Source organism: Triturus cristatus, chromosome 9, assembly GCF_964204655.1.
Source record: "Triturus cristatus chromosome 9, aTriCri1.1, whole genome shotgun sequence".
Classification (NCBI taxonomy): Eukaryota; Metazoa; Chordata; class Amphibia; order Caudata; family Salamandridae; genus Triturus; species Triturus cristatus.
In genome coordinates, this window is record NC_140592.1 from 416,106,907 (window position 1) to 416,129,463 (window position 22,557).

Genomic DNA, 22,557 nt, shown 5'->3' on the forward strand with positions numbered 1-22,557 from the left:
TTGGCCTTATAGTTCCCCATTTCATATATGATTGACTAACATTGGTATTAATTGAAATGCGTTTCTAAATTTGAAGAGACATTCTATTTACAGACAGGTGAGACATACAGGTTTTAATATGTGTCACTACGCTAACCATATTTTATGCTTACGATTTTGAACAACAGTATACCTTTTCAGAACAGAACACAGAGAGCCAACATCACAGTTTGGAAAATATATATTGATGATGCTTTAGTAATCTTAAGGGGGAACTGAGGAGCCCTTCAATCTGAAAGACAAACATCTGAGGTGTCCTGAAAATCATAATACAACTGATGTAGCCTTTTTGAATCTAGATGTATGCCCTGTAAATGAAGAAACAAGGCAGATTACAAAACTACTAACATGAATGCTGGATTAAAAATTGAGAGCTTTCACCCTTGTTCCTTAAGAGAAAGTTTCCCCATCAGGTCAAATTCTCTCTGTGGTATACGACCCAATCAGAAGCCCCAAGTGCTAAATTACTTAATAGAGACCACCCACAGAAAGTGGCACAACAAGCTTGAAAAGGGCCAGAAATAACCGTAGAGTCAATCTTTTGAATCCTCAGACCATACCTTCTGAAGAAAGTTTGGTAGTGCTATTAACCTACAATTAATTGTCCAACCATATCAAGAGGATCTGAAGAAAACAATGGCATGTCCTAGAAGTGGAAGGAAAAAAGCCACCTCCACCATGCTGGTCTTTTAAAAGTGGTCCTAATAAATGTATGCATGCCAAAACGCACAACCCATGAATGGAAGCAGACTTTAGAATCTACAACTCATTCAAGGACATTTCCCATGTGGAGAAGGTAGTGTATGCAATCTCACTGAATCCTCTAAGACAAGAAACCTTGAATTACACATCTCCTGGATACAGAAGTACTTTGCTGCCAGTAATAGCATAGGAGTGGTTGAGCTAATAACCAGCACATTTAATAAACTTTACCTGGGCATAATCGAAGTAAACTAACAATAAAATATGTTACATACTTTAAGGAACCGGGTCACAGCTCAGATAGACCCCAAACGCCTTTTCACCCACTGGGCCATCCTCACCACGCACAACACTATCTCCATGATGAACTCAGTGTGCTTGGGAGCACTCATGGACCCATGCCCCACCATGTCTTCAACCTCGGAAGCAAGACAATTGGCAGCGAGCTCAGAAAGGTCCTGAACACCTCCATCACCACATCCACCTTCCCTGAGGACTGCAAACACGCTGAAGTGAGGCACCTTCTGAAAAGAACCTAGGCCAACCAAGCCAAACTAAAGACCTACCGGCCCATCTCACTGTTCCTCTATCCACAAAAGTCCTCGAGAAAGCCATCAACCAGCAACTCATCTAACACCTAGAAGACCACAACCTCCTGGACCGCTCACAATCCGGATTTCGAGCTAACCACAGCACCGACACAGCCCTGATCTAAGCCACCGATGACATCAGAGGCCCTCCTGAACTGTGGGGATACAGCAGCCCTCATCATTCTCAACCTGTTCATGGCATTTGACACCATCGCCCACCACACCCTGTTCAACAGACTCAAGCACATCGGGATCAAAGGAAATGCCTTGTACCTCACCAACAGAATCCAAAGGAATCATCTCTCACCATGGACTTCAAATCCCTGTGGAGTCCCCCAAGGATCAACCCTCAGCCAGACCCTCTTCAACACCTACATGACCCCCATGGCAGACACCGTCAGATCACATGGACTCCGCATCATCTCCTACACTGAAGACACACAGCTCATCCTCACACTGTCCAAAGAGCCCTCCAACACAAAAGCTAACTTTCACAGATGCATGATGAACGTTGTGGACTGAATGCAGGACAGCGGTCTCAAACTCAACACGGACAAGACGGAAGTCCTCCTTTTTGGGAATAGCAACTCACCATGGCACAACACATGGTAGCCTGTGGATCTCAGCACACCCCACCACAAACAGACCCCTCCCGCAACCTTGTCATCATCCTGGATAGCAAGCTTCCATGAAGAAACAAGTCAATGCAGTCTCATCTGCCTGCTTCCACACTCTACGCTTGCTCCGCAAGATCTTCAGGAGGCTCCCGGTAAACACCAAAAGAACCGTCATTCAGGCCCTCATCACCAGCAGACTGAACGAGAAAACAAACTCTATGTAGAAATAATGGTACTCCTTCTGAAGAGACTCCGAAGAATAAAACTCAGGGCAAGTCTCGTACTCGACTTTGCCAGAAAGACCCACATAACTCCCCATCTCCAGAAATTACACTGGCTCCCGATTCAAAAGAAATGCCAGTTCAAGATGCTGACCCATGCCTACAAGGCTTTGCACAAAGAAGGGCCAGCATACATCAACAAACGCTTGACCTTCAACCAACCGACCAGGCAACTTCGATCAGCTTACCTTTCCCTCACAGACATCCCACAGATACACCGAGTCAACAGATGAGGACGCTGCTTCTTGCACCTGTCAGCCAAGGCTTGGAACAGCCTCCCCCTGAACCTCATGACCACACTGTTGTTTCAGCAATTCAGAAGAGAGCTAAAGACCTGGATGTTTGAATGATCAAACCTCCATGCAGCAGCCAACAGCTCCAGTACCTCGAAACCCTAACTGGTGATTTGCAGCACTTTATAAATGTTAATTGATTGACAACCTAAAATGGAGAGTTAATATAAAAATCTAAAACACCTTAATGATTCTGTTGAATGGTTATGCGGTCATAATTCCTAGTGAGGCCCTTTTTTGCATGAAATCTGTCTATTCAAGATTTTTCATAGAACAAGTACAAGACATGGTCATCAATGCGGAGGCCACACCACAATTACATAGTACATTTAACATCACAGTTGCAAGCAATAACACGCAAATATCACCAGAGCGCTAAAGGTGTTACAGGCACAGAATACCCAGCAAGGGAGCTCCTCAGTCAGATACACATGTCATAAGTCTAGAAACATTGAAGAGAAACAGTATAACTAGTGAAGGTCAAAGGTGTATCTCAGAAAGACACCAAGCAAAAACTGTGCTCTTGAGTGGCACACGAGCGGGCCTCTTTGGTAGTGTGGGGGACTGAAGGGGGAAGGGAGTTGCTGGGTGAGGGTCAAGCACAGCTACCGCCACCACGGTGTCTGGCGAAGCTGCTAGTCAAAGTGTTGTAGTGTTTTAAGATTGGGTGGTCTGAGGCAGGTATACTCAAAGCGAGAAAAGTAATCGATAAGTGGTTGCTAGATACGGGTGAATTTGGCGTCAGTCTGGGCCAGTTTGTGGGACAGTAGTTTCCCTGCCATAATATGCCAAAGGAGCGTGAACCATTGACCAATGGGTGGGGCCATGGTTTTCTTCCAGGCTAGAGCTATAAGCTATTTTTGAACGCATAACGTATGGCTAGTGAGCCTCCAGTCAGTGTGTGTCATCGCCTCTAGGTAAAGAAATTGGATAATCAATATGACAGTGGTGTAGGAGACAGGGACTAGAAATCCTACAGTGCCTTCCATGTGACCCAGGATCTCCTTCCAATAAGTAGGAATGAAGGAGCAAGACGACCAAATGTGGCAGAACTCTCCCAGTTCTGTTCTGCAATGCTAACGGAGAGCAAAAGCGTTTGGCTAGATAGTGTGCAGGTGTGTCAGTGTGTAGTACCACTGTGGCATGATCTTATAAGCTGTCTTTTGGGGTATACTTTTGCAAGTTTTGGGGATGTCATGCCAAAGTGTTCCCATTGTTTTTGTGACATGCCCTCTAAAGTGCATTTGCCATTGCGTTCAGAATGTGTGTGTGAGGGAAGGCGTAGAGTGTTGATGTACTTCTTTCGAGATAGCAAATCCTATTGCCATCGTAGCCCTAACCAATTTCTTGAAGGAGGCCTGAGCCCGCAGGGCTCCCTGCACATTAGACAGGTGGAGCACCCTGTGATGAAGTGGATGTTATTGGAGCCACGTGGATTCTGAGACTTTGAAGTCCGCTTTTCATTGATCAAAGTGTTCGACAGTGCCTCCTGTAAAGAGCTGTGCAGGAATCTACGTTCACTGGCCTTCCAGCTGTGCAATCTATTGAGGTCAAAGGCCAGGATGATGTCAGGATTATAGGCAATTGGCATGTTGGGGGAAGGAAAGGAGATGAGGCCCCTACTAAGCTCCAGTTTATCCCAAATCTTGAGGAACATCCTTGTAGGGGTAGCGATAACCAGCTACTGCTCGGTCCATGTGGAACCGGTGTTTATTGCTTTTGTGGCCAAGATCGGTCGACCATGAAGCTGGGGAACTGGGTTTGAGTCTCGGCAACCACGCTCAACATCCTGTGATTCTGGGCAAATCACTTAATCTCCCCATGCCTAACAAAAATGAATGTGTCCTTCTGTAATGAAACTGATGCTCATGTAAAGCGCTCCGATACCCGATTCGGGTCTAGTTCGCGCTATATAAAACTGTATAAAGAAATAAAATTAAAATAAACCCCACTCGATAGCAGAGATGGGCAGCCCAGTAGAATTCCAGGAGTTTAGGACATCCTAGACCACGCCTGTCGCTGGGCAGCATTAACACAGAATTAGAAAGGCATGGGTGTTTACCTCCCCAGATAAAAAATAGTATGTCTCACTGTAGGAGCAAGAGATCGTCTGAAGGGATGGAGGTAGGTCAGTATTGAAAAGGATAGAGAATCCTAAGGAGGACATTCATTTCGATGACGTTAAGTCGGCTCAGCCATAATACATGTAATGGCTTCCAGTGGAGGAGGTTTTCCAGGATGGACTTTCGATATTCTGGCCAGTCGGCTTGCATCCAAGAGGCCAGAGTGGAGGTTAAGTTAAAGCTCAGGTATGAAATTGTGCAGGAGGCCCACTAAAATGGGGCTAGTAGTTGAAGATCGGGGAGTTCCTGTTTGGGTATGGTGAGGTTCAGGGCATACGATTTTGTCATGTTAACTTTGAGCCCAAAACCTTTTCAAAGACAGCGAGGCAGTGCATAATCGCAGGGAGAAAGGTAGTGGGTTGAGAGAGAGTGAGTAGTAGGTTTTCTGTGAACAGACTCATTTTGTGGGACTAAAAGGGATGCCTGAGATGGCTGCCGTCTGTCGAAGAGTAATGGCTGGAGGCTCGAATGCCGAGGCAAAGAGATAAGGCAATAGTTGACAATCCTGAAGGGTGCCTCTGGTAAGATGGATCGGGCTCGCATGCTGTCCATTAATGTCGACTGAGGCAGTCGGGCAGACATAGGATGCCATGTTCTTTGTGTTCATACCAGTGCCTAGATCGATCTTGGGAAGGGTGGCAAAGAGAAAGGTCCAGTTCACTCTGTCAAAAGCCTTCTGTGCTTTAAGTCAGAGAAGGAAGGTTGGGATATTGCGAAACTGAGATTTTTCTACCAGTTGTGCAATCTGGATAATACGGTCTGCAACTTGCCTATTGTGGATGCAACCAACCTAGTCAAGGTCTATAAGGTATCGCTCCAACCTGTTAGCCAGGTTCTTCGAAAAGATCTTGACTTCTGTATACAGAAGTGCTGTGGGTTGAGAGGATTAACATGGAGTGAGGTTCTTCCCTGATTTGGGAAGGAGGGTGATCTCAGCATCTGCCGTGGCAGAGGTGAGACCTGTGTCCTGGGTGAAGGAGCTAAACAGTATCAGTAGCTGATCTTGGGGACTGTAGAGGAATGCCCTTTAGGAGGTGATAGGGAGCCCATTAAGGCCAGGTGTCTTTCTGAATGGAAGCTCCCACAGAGCACAGTGTAGCTCTGCGATTGATGGAGGCATCTAGAAGTGCACAGTGACAAGGGTATCCGAGTTGCATAAGTAGGTATTTATCAAGTCCAGAGGGATATCGTCTTGTTCTTCGAGGCTTTGGCAGTATTTATAAATTGTCTGTTTTGTTTCCATTTCGGTGGTCGCCCAGGTCATTTCACACATCCCAATTTTAGCAATATGGGCCTTAGATTGGTGTTATCGCTGTTTACAGGCAAGTAAGGTGCCAACCTAGTCTCCCCTTCATAGTCCTTTGGTTTCAAAGCTAGAAGGGAGCATTCAGCCTTATTGGTCCTATGGTGTCTCAACTATCCCAGCACAATCGCTAGCTGTCTAATGTTGCACCCGGTGTGGGCTGTCAGGTTGAGGTGCTCAATGGCATTAATTTAGGTCACCAAGCCTGTCTCCACCAACTGGGAATCTCTCACTCTTGCACTAGCTATGATTGAGATCACACCCATGATGTTAGCCTTCAACCCATCCCAAAATGTGGGAGGTGATATGTCCAGCAGGGCGCGGAGTTCAAAATAATCCACAATACCCTTTTGGATCTCTGCTGTGTCTACCGGGTTTCTCAGAAGTTGTGGGGGGAAATCGCCACCACAGCAGACCTCGAGCCAGGCCAGTGTTTCTTGCCCATACCAGCTCCACATGTGCATGTTTGAGATTGACATGTCTGAGATGGCTGCTGTTTCAAGGTCGTGGAGTAGGCAGTGAGTGAGGAAGAGATAGTCAATGGGAGCGATTGATGCATGGACGTGAGAGTAGAATGAGCAACCAGGTTGTCTATAGCGCCAGGAGTCCACCAACCCCAAGTCTGTGATGTTGCACTTAAGCTGAGCAGACATCACTCCCATGCCTTGGTAGAAATGCATGCTTTGGTCTAGATCCGGGCCCCAAACCAGGTTATAGTTGCTACCCACTATAATATCACCCAGCTCGTTTGTCAGCTGGTCCCGGAGCATTCATCGAATGTAGGGGTCATGTGTCTGATTGGGGGCATAGATGCTAAGCAGGTTAGTGGGTGTGCTCCGTAGGATGTTCAATGTTAAACAAAAGCCCATTGCTGTCCTTAATAGACTTCAGGACCGTAGAGCAGCAGCCTGCCTTACACAGAATGGCTACTCCCAGCATTTTGGTTATAGCGTGAGCCAAAAAACAATGGGGATATTTCAGGTGGGATATGTGTTGGGTATCCTCCATCATGGGTGTGTGTCTCCTGGAGGAAGATGACATCTGGGTCCTGTTGAAGAATGTATCACTAAACTTGCTTACACTGGTGAGGTGAGCACAGGCCCCACACATTGAGGAAGAGTAGTTTAGTGTCATGCGCAGCATATACGGAGAGGACAGTGTATGTAACTATTGCACCCATGATAGTGCTTGGCAGGGAACAGTCAGAGTGGCCCAGAGGAAGGGCTCCCACATCCCGGGTGTTGAGGAGTCAGAGAGTGTGGATTCTTGTTAGGATTTCTCCAGAGAAGGGGAGGAAACAGAGTAGCCATATTATCAATGCAGTGCATCCCTATAAGTGCAGCTCTGACCAGTAAGAAGGGGTTATTCATCGCCGAACTAGATACCCGACCAGTAAAGAATAAAAAACAAGCATTGGCATAGCCAATAGGTCTCGCCTTTGGGACCTTATAAGTGTTTAGCCATGTAACAGTTGCATAACTAAACACTTATAAGGTCCCAAAAGCGAGACCTATTGGCTATGACAAGCGGCCGCGAAAGTGAAATTAATCGCGGTCCAGCGCGGCGCGCGCGGCCGCGCACATGCACTGTAGCTCTAGGCTGGCCTGGTTGCACTTTTGGAGCCCTCTCAAAAAGTCTCGCCAGACCAGCGCATGCGCTGGGTCAGGCGAGACCTAACAAATAAGGAATACAAATAACGGTGAGCCAACAGGGCCCAACATCACCATCCAGGCCCTGTGGAGACCGGAGCAGGAATCCACAGGACCCATTGGAGGGATCACCCTCCTGGCTCATGAATCTAGGGGGGTGAGCCTCAGGCAATGTCTGCTGTCTCGAAAATGAAGAGTGTATTGATGGAAGTAGCAGTGGAGTGAACTCAAGAGTGCAACAAGTTCGGGCCTCTGGATTCCCAAAACTGCCTCAACTGGGGCTCAAATCCCAAAGGCCACCAAGGATTTTCTGGGGATGGGTCTTTTCTCACGTTTTGCAGGTCGGGCAATAATGGCTTGCTTGGCCTCTTGAAGTGCATTCTCCTTTTTGAGCCTGTCGTGGCACCAGATGCGTACTGTGCATCAGACAGGGAGCCACCATTCCCTGGTTGTCACGTGGGTTGGGGATGAGTCTCTGCTACATATATGGTCAGGAATGTCCAACAACTTCTTTGTTTCAGCCAGAGAGCATTAGGATCAATGCTGCCTCTTCCAGTGAAACATAAGAGTGAAAGGGTGGCCCAACTGGCAAAGGGCATTTAGTTCCCTTAATTTATTGGTGGTTAGCTTGAAATCACGTTGCTTCTGTAGCGTGGCAAGATAGAGATCCAGAAAGAGTAGAATGGTGTGGCCGCAGAAGATCAAGTCTGCTTTCCCACTGGATGCTCGCAGGATGGTTTCCTTTTCAGAAAAGAACCCTCATGAGATGGCATTTGGATGTCCCAGCACTGGGGACACTCGATGGGCTTTGAATAGGGTTGGCGGGGGCCTCCGTATTGCCCCGGATCAAATATGCATGCTTTGTGATGGCAAGATGTCCTCTGTTATTTTCCAGTAGATATAATTACAAACATGGCAAGGAAAAACTCCTTATTAGTAGTGTGGAGCACTTAGTCAACCCTGGCTTCCACATTTTGGGAGCGCCTTTGGCTTTTGACATGCATTTCTTTCTCATGCAAGCAAGAGTTTTGCTCCATTCTTTGAGTTATCTTTTAGAAAGGCATGAACAGCCTACAGTTTGGTAAGCCGGTGAAACCTTGACTTTATAATACCCTTTCACTTTGAATAGGCTTGAATTATAAGTCCTACTTGCGTAATTAAATCATCTCAGACTTCAAGCATACTTTAGTTTACTTTACATTGAGAAGCTGGTGCAATACTGCTAGTGGGTATGTAACATATGTCTTATTAAAGGCTTTTGGCTTAATACATTTTCCTTTCCTTCACGGGTAAAAAATACATATTTTCGCACTGGGAACTGAGTGAGTTATACGCTGTATAAGTGCACAAATATGTAAAGCTAGGTGTTTTCAGATTTTGGACATCAGTTTCCAAAGACCGCAATCAAGCTGAACATACGCGTATTGGTGATTCTGTGTTACTACACTTCATGGAAAGGTGGGGAACTGAATAATGGCGTGCAAGGCAACTGGATCTAGTGAAAAGATCCCTTACAGTGCATGGCAAATATAAAGCCTTATTTCCATATTTTTCCTTTTGTTTTTCCCAAATATTTCCTACTAAGCTTAAAATATAATGATTGTGAGAAGTTGGCCTGATGTATGATGTCACTAGTTATAGTGTACACCTTATATCAGTCCAAATACCCTTATGGTGATTGGTTGTAAAGTCAACCTTATAGACCAGCTATCCTAGTGGTAGCATGGACAAGAGCAGTCTTAGGCTAAACTCTGAATGGCATGTGAAGCCAGCTGTGATACCATATATAATCCCTTGAATACCAAATGAAAGGACACCACAACAGATATATATATAAAATAAAGTGTATTTATTCTAAGCAAACCCTCAGCACTCTTTATGAGTTTAGAGGTAAGTACAACACAGTCTTATTAATGCATACAGTAAGTCACACAGGTAAGTAATACAGTTAGGCCCTAGGGGCCACGCAAACCATATACTAAATAAGTGGTATAAGAACCACTGTCACGGAAATAGAATAGGCCTAGGCCTAGGGAATCGCTGGGGCTACACTACACTAGCGTTAGTTAGGAAGTGGGAGGCCCACGGGATTCGTGTGCAGAGTGGAAACACTCACGCGTAATGCGTAAAAGTCAATAGCAATGTTACAGTTTAGAAATAGATAGATTTAGGACACTTCCGGAGTAGCTAGGAAGTTGAGACTTGAAAACTAGACACTAGGATAGTCACTATCCTGATGAGCACCGGAGTACCCAAGTTACCTAGCCCACAGGCTGCGGGTGCATAGGGGTGAAGATGCGTCGTTTTCGTCGTCGACTCCTATGGATGCCTGAAGAAAGATGCTGACAGGCAGTCAGTGAAGAGTGTCCGGTGGATCCCAAGGCTGGGATCAAGAAGAGAAGAAACCTGCAAGCAGAGGGGACAGAGTCAAGGTCACTAGCCAGTGACCACGTGGAACCAGGAAGGAACCAGGCGATGTCGTGAAGAGTTGCAGGTGAAGGTGAAGCTTGTCGCTGCAGCCAGGAGGACCAGGAAGCGTCGAGGACGACCAGGACCAGGAGGCGAGCTGTCCCACGAAGGCTCTTGCTGTCGGCGGCGTCGAAGTTGGACTAGGACTCACCAAGCCTTGGCAAGCGGAACCCACGAAGAACAAGGGACTTGCTTCTGGTGCAGACCAGGAAGGTCTGGGGTGCTTCTTCTTTGCAGAGAAGCGGGAGCCAGTCTGGAGGAGCCAAACCAGCGCAGAAGATTTCAGGGAGCGTCGTCACAGAGGCCACTAGCCAGCGGGCAAGCAACTGGACAGACGAGGCAAGCAGGAAAATGCTGAAGGGCCCCACGCAGGACTCGTGGAGTGTGGGGGGCTGGTCTTCGGTGCAGATGGTGCTTGGGGTTGGGGCTTCTCAATCCCCGGTGCACAACTTCAAGGGTACCTCAGAAGCTGCGCTGTAAGTTACTAGCCACTTTTCCCAGGTAGCCGGTCCCACGTCGCTCGTCGCCTCCACGGATCTCAGCTCTGCTGCAGATGTGGATGAGGGTCGGAGAAGTCTGGAAATCAAGGCTCTGGTCGGGCTCTGCAGTCGGTTCCTCGTCGAACGTTTCACAAAGCAAAGGGTAGTCACTTGATGGTGCCTGTTTGCACAGGGTAGCCACTCCTTGGCTACAAGGGAGATTCTTCAGTCTTCTTCTTTCGTCGAATGTCGAAGGTCCAGAGTTTTCTGTTCAGTTTTGCAGGTTCAGGATAATCTAAAGTCTTGAGGCCCAACTCCCACTCTTATACTAATCTGGGGGGCTGGGATACCTGCTAGGTCACGCCTTATGGGTGGGACCTGGGAGGGGGTGGTTACACCCACTTCCCTTTGTCCAGTTTCGCGCCAGAGCTGGGGCTGGAGTGCCCCAGCGCCGGTTTGAACTGGACTATGCAAGGAACACCTTGTGTGCCCCAGGCATGTCTCATTCCTTTCAGCCCACCCTGCCCCAATACACTAAAGGCTGTCTGGGGAGGTGCTAGCACCTCCCCAAGCAGGAAACCTATTGTCCAGGCCTCCCTGGCTGGGATCACTCCCAGCAGCAGGAGGTCAGACTTGTGTCGTGGCAGCAGCATCCATTTTGTGATGCTGAGGCTTTGGTCAGAGGCTAACAGTTGAAGTATGATTTTAACATGTCTTTCCCTCTAGAAGGGGGGAATAATATTCTCATGTCCAGAAATGGCATGGGGGTATTATTCCCGAGTGTTAGACACCTTACACGACATGTTTTGATAAAGCCAAACCATAGTTACCATAACCGTCTAAGATTATAAGGTACTTTAAGAGTATATGGTAGGCTATATCATAGAACAGCTATAAGGACATGGTTCCGAAAGCTGCAGACAGGCTCAGCTCATGCTAGAGCACCATCTCACATGTTACCAAGCACTCTGCCTCCAGGATTGTCAAGGCCTGCCATAGGAGTGACTGATAGGTACACATGTGTCTATATGTAAGTTAGGTATAGGAATACTACACCTAAGCAAGGGGTGATTACACGACCTTGCCCCAGCTGAGTGACCAGCCAGTTGTGTCAAAATGGAAGGCCAGGCCAGGGGTGGCACAATACATGCTGCAGCCCCTGGTAGGCCTAGGGTACACCTATGCCCTGGGTACCTAGGGTACACTGTACAGGGGCCAATAAGGTGATCCTATCCAAATGGGTTATGCACCTAAAGTACATAGTAGTAATTTAGAGAGAGAACAGCAGGGCTGTGGGTCTGATTAGCAGGCCCACAGCCACATCTAAGTCGAAAACCAGTAAAGCAAAAGCAAAAAGTGGGGGTGAACATAGAAAGCAGACCCTACTCTCCTACAATGATGGTTCTCTTTTTGTTTCAGAAGGATCTTGTACATGGTAATAACAACTTTTGGTAAGTGTACCAAAGAAGATGAATCCTTCTTTCTTGCTGGGGTTTTAACAACTATTGTTAGTAAATGTGTAAATAATACTTAAGTCCTAATGAATGCGCTTGATTTAGGATGTTGGAGCTGAACAGAAGCCGTTTATTTTTGCCCTCCGTCAGAAGGGGTACCCCCAGATCAGCAGCTCAAGACAACAGCTTTCAGGGCAACCCATACGGTTGTCACAAATGACATCATAGTAGCTAGATAAACATCTTTGATTGGCTCGGTTTCACATGTGTTTTACAAGCATTTGTGTGGGGATGATATATCCCAATGATGATTTGCCCTAATGAGAATATCCATGGGCATAGCCAATGGGGCTTCTGAGTCCTGCGACATGGAAATTAGAAGGCTCCGTTAATTTTTCTCTTCAGTGGTATAACCTTGTAATTCATACTTTTCCAAAAGGGCATCTAGATTATTTATGAGCTACTGCCTTAATACTAACTGAATTTGCACTAAGTGAGATCAGATTCTGCATGGTCTTTTTTCTGTGTGTGGAAAACTATTAATTGCCTGTTAAGGAGCAAATTTTTACTTCACATACAATCTTTAACACCTAGACTACTGATGGATAAATCACAAGGTTTCCAGCATCTGCTTCTTGTCTTTGTTGATGGAGCACATCTATTGAATTCCAGAAACTGAAAAAAGCAAGACCTCTAGAATCTAGATGAGTTGATGAGATCCAACCACCTTGGCACAAATGAGATTATTAATAGATAGTGCATGCACTGCTAAGGTTCTCCAATGATTAATCGGTTCTTTGTGCTCCTGGGTATCACTCTCCGAACCAGAGTGTATGTTTAACGGAACCTTGATGCATCCCCAGTAAACGTGGGGTATGTCCCCTGGGCACAGATTCTTGTCTCTGGTGTGAGATTCAATAAAGTTTCATTCTTATTTCTTGAGTAATTTTCAAATTGATTTTACTGGATTTTCATACTTTATCTCTTCATGAGGAAATTATACTTCATCTCCCACAATGCATTCGTTTTGTGTTTAATATGGTATACAGCTTTCAAACATCCCAATGCATTTCGGCCTCCTTGGCCTTCATCTGGGGAATATTTAACTCACTGTTATGTGGGTTAGTTGTTATCTCGCTGTGATGTGGGTTAGTTGCATTCCCGGGGTATTCTCTGCTGGCTAATGAGATTATTCCATTGCCATTAGCCTGCAGATTTCTAGTTAGCAGGTTATTTGGTACAAAGTAATGTAATCAGTCAGTCAGTTGCTTTATTTCGATAACTGGTATCATAAAAGCATCAAGCAACTTTTTTAAAAAAAAGTTAAAAAGAATGCAAATTGTCATTTAGTACATAGATTGTCTGAGGAGTTTACTCGACAAAAACATGTGACCACATTATTGCAACACAGAGAATAATTATGTGATCTGCTTGCTGATGCGACTCAATTAGGTCTTCCAATGCAACAAGTGTCTGGTTTTACTCACTCACTTGGTGTCTTCTTAACTTTGATACCAGATAGCTTTCTTTCCATTATTTTAAACAAATCAATATTTTTGTAAAAACATGTCTAAGTTCACGAGTAATGGTGATTTTTTAATTTCTCAGTTGCCTCTAATCTCTTTTGCTACTTCTTCATTTCGGTTGAGTCTTTTCTTTGCTGCTCTATGCAAATGAATAAACCTTTGGTGACCTATCTGGGATTTTTATGTTCAACCATGCTGGAGACTTAGACTCAAATTCTAGCTGGCTAAGCATCTCCAATATATGTTTTCTTAGGATATGAGGAAAATGAAGGATGCAAGGGCCGGGTATCAGAGAAAAACCTTAGTTCTCAGTAGACAATTATATAGGGGACACAATTTCTGCAGAGGATATCGTACCTAAAAAAGCTCATGGTGCTCCGTACCATTTTGTAAAAAAGACAAACTAATGGCTCCAAGATGTAGAATTCAAACTAAAGGTGAATATTTGCACAATACTCTATTGAGCTATTTCTATGCTGGAAGTGAGGAAGCATTGGGACGGATTTATAGTTAGCCAATGCATGTAAGTGCCCGTCAGAAATCAGAGAGAATATCAGATTTTGAATGTGACAAGAAACATGAAGGGAACTGTAAGACCTGACACCCTTCGGGTGCTCTTCTCTCGGCTCTTTTGCTTGCTTGCCTCCAATTCTGCTGCTTTCGTTTTTGCTGACCTTAGGACTCTGTGCACTTTACCACTGCTAACCAGTGCTAAAGTGCTTGTGCTCACTCCCCTAAACATGGTTTGATTTGCATATGCCCAACTGGCATATTTTCATTTTCTTTACGGTTATGTCCCTTGTTAAGTGCTGTACCATATATATCCAGGGCCTGTAAATTAAATGATAACAGTGGGTCCAGCACTTATTGTGCCACCCACTTAGGTAACACTTTAAAACAGTGATACTCAAAGTACAGCCTGGGAGCTGCATGTGGCCCTCCTGACCTTTACATGTGGCTCCATGGGCAGCAGCAGCTCTGGGCTACTGTTTACTCAACCCAGCTCTAGCATAAAAAAATACAGCAAGCACTTATTTAAAGGTTAATTGCACTTAGGGAAAGGAAGTAACTAGGCCCTTAACTTTAGGAACACCTTCATTTAAAGAGAGCAAATGTGTAAGAATACAATAGTCTTTTCAAAATTCAAAAAGTGTATTTCATTGACCTGTAGAACCATTTACCCTTAGTAAATCAAATTACAGCAGTGCATTCAGAATTATAGTTTTTTAAAGTGATGATTTTCAAACATGAATTTAGAAACGTTCATGCTTCCCAAACCATCCCCTTCTCCCTGACAACAATGCCATTAGTTATTACATCCAAGCACAGGAGATGGTTTTGTACAGCACTTATCCTGAAGCCATGTATTTCGAGGTATCATTTGTGATATGAAGAAAAAAGAAGGAAATGGAAAAAAAACAATTGCCCAGAGTCACACAATTTGGTCAAGGGGAGAAACCTAGATTCATCCTAGGTTTTCTGGTTTCACATTGCGTAATTGAGTTAGCCCTAGATCTACTTGCTTTGCTCCCCCTACACCCAATTTACACCCCCCTCCCCCGCTGGCATCAGTGCAGCCCTCTGTCACACCAAATACCAAACTTTACAGCCCCTGGGGAAAATGTTTGTGAGTACCCTTGCTTTAAAACATGTCCCAGGCCTGCCAGTGCAGCTTGAATGCAGTGTCAACATGGCATTTAAAACCCCTTGTCAAGCCTTAATCCCTCCTTTCATAACGTATAGGTCACCCCTAAGGTAGGCCCAAGGTAGCCCATAGGGCAGGATGGTATGTAAGTAAAAGGCAGGACATGTACTTTTAAGCTTTACATGTTCTGGTAGTGAAAAACTCCCAAATTCATTTTTTACTACTGTGAGGCCTACCCATCTCCTAGGATATCATTAGGGATTCCTTATTTCATTGAATACACTGTAATTCCTAATTGAGAGGGTATAGACCTCTCATGTTTAGTACCTATGGAATTTTAATGATAAATACTCTTTAATGATAAAGTCAAATTGATCATTACAGGTTCAGAAATATCACTTTTAGAAAGAGCAAGCAGTGAGTTTAGACCACAGGAGACATCCACTCAGTCGGCTGGCAGCATAAGGAATTCTTTTCAAATCAACAAAAAGAAAATCTACAGCGCTACAGAAGGGCTCTTCATGCTTTGAAAGCAAAATGGATACAATGTAGCATTGAAACTTTCCCCCATTCATGCTGAAAAAGACTTGTGTCAAACACGGCTGGAAAGTAAATAATAATCAGCATCAGAAAGAACATCTCCTAATTAATTCAGATCACACCTGAAGATAATCCCCTGAAGATAATCCCATGTCAATGCCCTGAAGATAATTCCATGAATGAAACTGGGATTTGAAACGTGTTGGCACTTTTTCTTGTTTCTTTCATCATGAGGGATTAACTCAAAGTTGAACATGGATACTGCAGAGGGACATCCGCCCGACAGCCTCTAAACCTATTGCGCATGGCTAGCATCTCTAAAAAAGCGAATTAAATCAGGTGTAATGAGAGAGCTTACTGTTTAGACATTTCAGAAAATAACCAACTGGTGTAATGTTTGAATGCTCACAGTTTTCTTTACTTAAATTGATTTTATGCACATTTTGATTATTGCTCACCATGGGAATGTACTATTTATGAGTGTTATTTTTATTGATTTTGTTTATATATTTAAATTTTTGTCACAAAAACAGTGTTTCGTTCAGTTTCAGACTGTAAAAATTGTAAAAGTGATAAAGAAACTTTGAATAAATGGTTAAATAAAAAAACAGGACCAAAGATTACAGACATTGGCCCTTAGTATGTTTCATTAAATAGCAGCACTTAAAAAGTGGCAGCCAGATTCTTTTTCGGAATACTTTAACCAAGCCCCTTCGGGCTATCAATGTAGGGCTTAACACCACTTTTGTATCATACTTTTAGAAAGATGGCATTTTTCTGTTTTTAGACTTGTGTGCCAGCAGCGTGTCTCCAACACACGTCTTGGGGAGGTGATAGCAGGGCTTTGTGCATTTCCTCTACACAGTCACACACAGAGGGAGCTTAGGTGTGACTTGAAGGGCCATCCAATTCCTGATGGGCCATCCTGGGCAGGATGGGAGGAAGGAGCTGGGCACAGCCTCAAACTAACACCTGAATAGGCTGCGTCCTGTCCCCACACAAGGGGCTGCTTAACCCCTTCTAGTCAGTCAAGAGCTAGGAAAGGGAGGACCTCTGTGCACTTCAAAGCCCTTCTTTTAAGCCTTCCCCACTTCAAAGGCACCACTGGGTAAAAGAACTGGACCTTTGACACTACCACTTTAGTCCATTTCTGGACCTGTGGATATTCTGCCAGGAAGAGGACTGCTGCTGAAGGGCTGCCACTCTACTGGACTGCTGCTCTGGAAAAACTATTTTCTTGCTGCTCTGACCTGCTGCCTGTGGCCCTCCTTGCCTGGGTGAGAAGAGGTGGACCAAGATCACTTGCACCCAGAACCAGAGTGACTCCAAGGGCGTGCTGGTTTGCCTCCTGATTGAAGTCTCAGGGACATGAAAGACTTCCAACTCACATGCTATAGCACCTGGATATCTGCGAGTGTGCCATGCTAGTGGTGCCAATCCCAGTCCTGGACCCCCGGAAGAGGGTTTAAAGTTCTGCTCCAGCAGAATCCATGCTATGCCATTGTTGCAAGGACTCAGAACCAGAACATCTCCTCCATTGCAGAAGCATTGCAGCTGTTGCAAGGATCGACTCCGATGCCTCGACTGCATCGCACAAAGACCCTATCCTCAATGCATCACCACCATCACGTGGCTAGTAACGGACACATCACCTTCCTTTTTAAGACTTTGACATTGCATCACCTTATCCGCACCCCACATCTTGTCTTCAACGCAAACAAGGTAATTTTCAGCAAGCCTAGGCTAGTCCCAGTTTCCAACTTCATCGTGGATGGCCTGAATGTTTGAATTTGACCCGGCCTAACTCGACCAGATAGCCCCGGTTGTAACTTATGCTTTTAAGCATTACATTTCAGTTTATTCTTTAAACATTAATACCTCCGGATACACTATTTGGATTTTTGTCATTTTGGTCTTGTTTTGTTCATTCATTTAAGCACTACTTTACTGTTTGAAGTGTTGCACAAATATTTTAAATATGGTCTTTTAAGTTAAGCCTGACTGCTCTATGCCAAGCTACCAAAGGGTGCGCACCGGTTAACTTAGGTTGTGTTTGTGACTCATCCTGACTAGAACTGTGGTTCCTGCTTGGACAGGGCGCATACCTCTGCCAACCAGAAACCCAATTTCTAACAGGAACTTTTCAATCCCCTGATCAACTGAGAGCTAAGATTCTGCTAACTATTATATTTGTTTAGCTGGAGATTATTCACCACTTAATGAGGGAATTTATTATGACCTGATTAACCACTGGATGTCTAGCTTCGAAAAAGGAGATCTTAGAATTCAATTCTATAGGTACAAAATGACAAAGGAATGAGCTTCTACCTCTACATATTACTTTAGAGTGTGACTTTCTCACTAGCTTTGCTAATTACAGCACTGCACTTGGTACTTGGATACGCTTTAAAATGTATAACTAAATATGTATCACTTCCAAGTAGTTTTGCATCTAATACAAGTGGCATTTAATTAGCCCTGGTAGTTTATGCAGGACCTAAAATGATGCATGCTTCTTAAACAAAAGAAGGAGGCTCTGTGAGGGTCATCTATATCAACACTCTATGAGGAAGTAAGAACCAGACATGTCCTCTTCAGAGAGGTGTCACTGATGGATCAATTATCTTCAAGACAAAATCAGATTAGAAGCTTTCCTTTTTATTAAGAGACAAACACAGTCACTGGCGTGTTCCTTGTATAACATCCCTAAACCATGAACAATTTTCTTACCATAATCTTTGAAGAGAACGCGAGCTACAGGAATAACTCCTCTTCCACTGAAAGCGTCTCCTTGGTCAATAAGAGCTTGTTTCAGAACTTCGGGTCCACACAGTACTATTACCCTGTCCATTCCCATGTAAACTGTGAACACTGGACCATACTTGTCTCTGAGCTGTGGATAAAAATGCACAGGCATTAACAGAAAACATACACGAGGTTTCTCTCTCTCACACTCTTTAAGAAGGATAATTATGTACAATATACTTCGCTGTGGCTTAAAACAGTATTTTATTATCACAGTTCACTAGTATCACATAGACATTTGCATAGTAAAATAAACTTATGTTGACAGAACTGAGAGGACATAATGGCTATTACTATCACATAAAATATGGAGCTAAAATCTTCAAATAAATCTTCAACTTCCAGATTGCAAATGAGTTGCAACAATGCATGAATTTAAACACTTCACGTTATTTGCACTCATAAAGAAAGGCTAACAAGTTTAGAAAAATTATTCAATTGATTTGAAGTTCAAAGTAGAAATCATATCCAGGATGACACCTCATACTATTTGAAAGAACAGAAAATGGTGCAGTAAAATAAATCATCGAACTCTGCAATATTCCCAGAGTTCAGTTGTAGATACGAGCACAACTGGCTTCACCAATTTGTCACTGAGGCTATATAAGAGAACACTTTATCCCCAGATGCATTAGTAGGCCACTAAAATCTGTCCTACATCAGTGGGCGTTGATTGTCCTAATTATAGTGTACTGCTTGAGCATTGCACAGTTACAACACCTTACTTGGTATTGTGATGCTTGTGTGTCTACCGTTCCTCTTTGCCACGTTTGATGGTCTAAAATTCATTCAAATCTGTTTATAAAAAAATAATCTGTCCTGCAGCCGTTCTTTGGTGCTAGACATTGCCTAATGACGCTAATGTTCTAAGATAACGACCTTGCGTTGCACACAAACCAAAGAAAGCACTTAATCACCCTTACCAAAACGCCCTCTTCCGAAACTAATTCTCCTCTAAAGTGAGAAATAACCTGTAATTTGCCATATAAATGTCTCTTTGCAGGCCATTTGCTCAACAAATACTCTTAACCTGTTCCACTACTTCATCCTTTTCTATTTCAGATCAAAATCCTCTAAAATAACATTAAACAAGCATTTTCAATGCAATAGGTCTTGCATTTACGCGAGTTTAAGCTATTGGTATTGTAAATGACAATGCCTTTTACGTATGTTCTAAAAACTAAAACTAAAATAAAAGGCATTGTCATTTGCAATGTCAATAGCTCAAACTCCTGTGAATGAGAGACCTATTGCATTGCAAATTCTTGTTTAGGTAAAAGTGCTACAACAAACAAATGATGGACGGAATGCTGACAATGCAGACATTCTCCCCCAGATCTGGGTTAAATCCATCGTTCTTTTGCCCACTACGCCACCCCAGTTCAGACATGGCCATATGCAAATCAGTCTTGACCCTGTGCCTCATGGGAACAGTCCAGCCCGAACTGCCAAGCCACGTCTTCCCTGGACCGGAATCAAGCATCCTAGGACCGGTTTCTGGCTATCAGCCGTCATCAGCCAGGATAGCTTGACTCCAGTGGCGTAAAAGTGCCTGCCTTTCACCACAACAGAACCTGGCCCCACGTGAGATGCCTGGCTCTAGCCCCGCCTGTGCCCCTCACACAGAAAAATATAGCAAATGAAATAAATAAACAAGCGTGGCCGCTAAAGTGGAAGCAGCCCGCGCTGCAAATAAAAAATAAAATTAAAAAAAATAGTGCTGTTAGCCATGATAAAGCAGACCGTGTAGCATGACCAGTAAAAGGTCTAGTTCGTATGGGGGGTAACAAATGGAGACAAGGCGGTACCAAGGAGGGACAAAAACAACTATTTACCAATCAGAAGCCAGCATTTAAGAAGGACAATGACACAAAACCAATGACAAATATGGGCGGAGAGTGGACGAGGCTTCCACAGCATACCCTACTACAGCATGCCTCGCAGAGCGAGCAGCGCATGCGCGCTGCCGCTATGCTCGACCTAAAAAGTGCTATCCACAGTACATACTAGTGCCTGATAAGCACAATCAACCGTACAGTCTGAATCATCAACCTTACTCTCATCCACACCTACAAAATAGACCTCTACATGTACTCTACCAGCACACTTTTCGTACAAGCTGTATACTGCATTCCATATTAATAAAGAAGAAAGGGGGTGTGGCCAAGCCGGTGACCAATTTGGCTGGATGGCACTGAAGCTCTGAAGACATCGCCCGTAACTGCAGTCCCCGAGCCCGCATCCGTCCTTAATATGCCCAGAATCAATTAGCCTATGGGGCACGGAGAGCGGCTCCCCCGCTTCTACCGCTCCTCTGACCCCCCACGCATGCTGAATCGGCTATAGATCTATGACTTGGACCAAGTCTTCGGAGGCCCCGTTGAGACAGGGTCCGCAGGCGAACCTTAAGATGGGGCCTCCGCATGCGTGGCCTTAGTCTGCGGCCTGGTGGCCTCTTGAGACCCAGGCGCCCTCCATGGATCAACGGCACACCTAATGGGTCAGGTGGCTGCCTCATTGAGTCAGCAATGGTGAATCCGATTGCTGCCACACAAAGATGCTACTTGGAGGCCTGCTAGCACCTTGATTGCCCCTCAGGACTAAATGTGGCTTCTTCTCCCTTCACGTTACCAGAGACATGCATGAGACTGTGCTCACACAATGCTGATGAATACTTGGGGGCCCCTATCCCTGCTTACTGAATGCGGCCTGGACGGTGAGTCTGTAACTGGATTTTGGCATGGTTAGAGGCACTGGGCCTACTTGCTGCTGTGAGTTGGCAGTGATCGGGTGCCTACTGCTATGCCATAGTGAGACTCCTGGCCTACTTGTGACTTGCTAAGTGGTTTATGTGGCGCAGGGGTACCCTTTCCTTTTAAACCACTTGGCGAGTCAAGTGCACAGCATACCAGCACCTTAACTTAGCCTGCCTGGAGACAAATATCCCTCTATGAACTGTCTTCAAATTGCGGTATGGGTAGTGAATAGCGTCAATTTCTGCTGACTGTTGCCAGGATCTCTGGCAAGCTACCTTCATCTCCAATAGATGATTTTAGCAGCACACTACTTCACGGAGCATACTTTCACTGTCTATTGCCTGCTTCATTCGCTGCAGGGGTGTACAGCGACCAGCACTTCCTTGCTCCTCTACCCAAGTGATCCCCCCCAACATATTGAGCACCATAATTTCACCAACATGATGGGGCGTTGACACCCCAGACCAACAGAGCTCTCCTTCTAGGCCATGAGACCCCACAACGGCAAAATTCCTTTTCAGGTACCGTACAGCCTATACCAGAGGGTGCCTCCGGCTCCTGCCTGTATGCGTCACCGCCATTATGGCTAAACTGTGTGCTGTGTTTAAAGCTATAGATCAGCGTTTTGACACCCTGACCACTCGCCTGGACCATATGAACGAGCGCCTTGACCGCCACATTACAAGACTCGATGGTGTGAAGCACGGGATATCTGAGCTTGACAATACTGATGTCCTTAAGCGCCTTGAAAAGGTAGCGCCCATGCTAAAAACCACTGTTGCCTAGACTGAAGAACTGGAAGCACATTCACACTATAATAACGTTCGGATTACAGGGAAAACAGAAACCACCAACATGGGGCACATGGACCTATTTGTGGAGAAACTGTTTGTAGAGCTGTTTGGTAGGCACGTCTTCACGGATGCCTTTGTTGTTGAAAGGGCCCATAGATCGCTTGAACCATGTTCCAAACCAGGAGCACATCTGCGTCCCATTATTTTCCGGCTCTTCAGTTTTTGAGACATGGATAGAGCATTATGCCTGGCCCATGAAAAGTAGAGATGAATGGACAGCACCACATGTTCCATACCACTGCTGATGTTGTTCAATTTTATAAGGAGCACAAGGTTGGTGCTGATCTTCGGGACACCCGCCATCAGCGGGGTCCCCTGCTGAGACCTCCTCAGGATCTCAGCACAACTCACCACCTTGAACGATGATTCCTTGGGTGTACTGATCAACCTGTTTTACCTCAGGTCGACCCTTGTGGTCCTGATATGACAACC

The 22,557-nt window shown here is 44.9% G+C and overlaps 1 protein-coding gene across 1 annotated transcript in view; it reads right to left on the bottom strand.

Moving 5' to 3' along the window:
• LOC146798073 (cytochrome P450 2G1-like) overlaps positions 1-22,557 on the bottom strand; it is a 998,619-nt gene that overhangs the window by 275,717 nt on the left and 700,345 nt on the right. Inside the window, exon 12 of the mRNA XM_085625291.1 lies at positions 18,441-18,603. Within this exon, the coding sequence (XP_085481417.1) occupies positions 18,441-18,603 (163 nt within the window). The remainder of the gene's footprint in view (positions 1-18,440; positions 18,604-22,557) is intronic.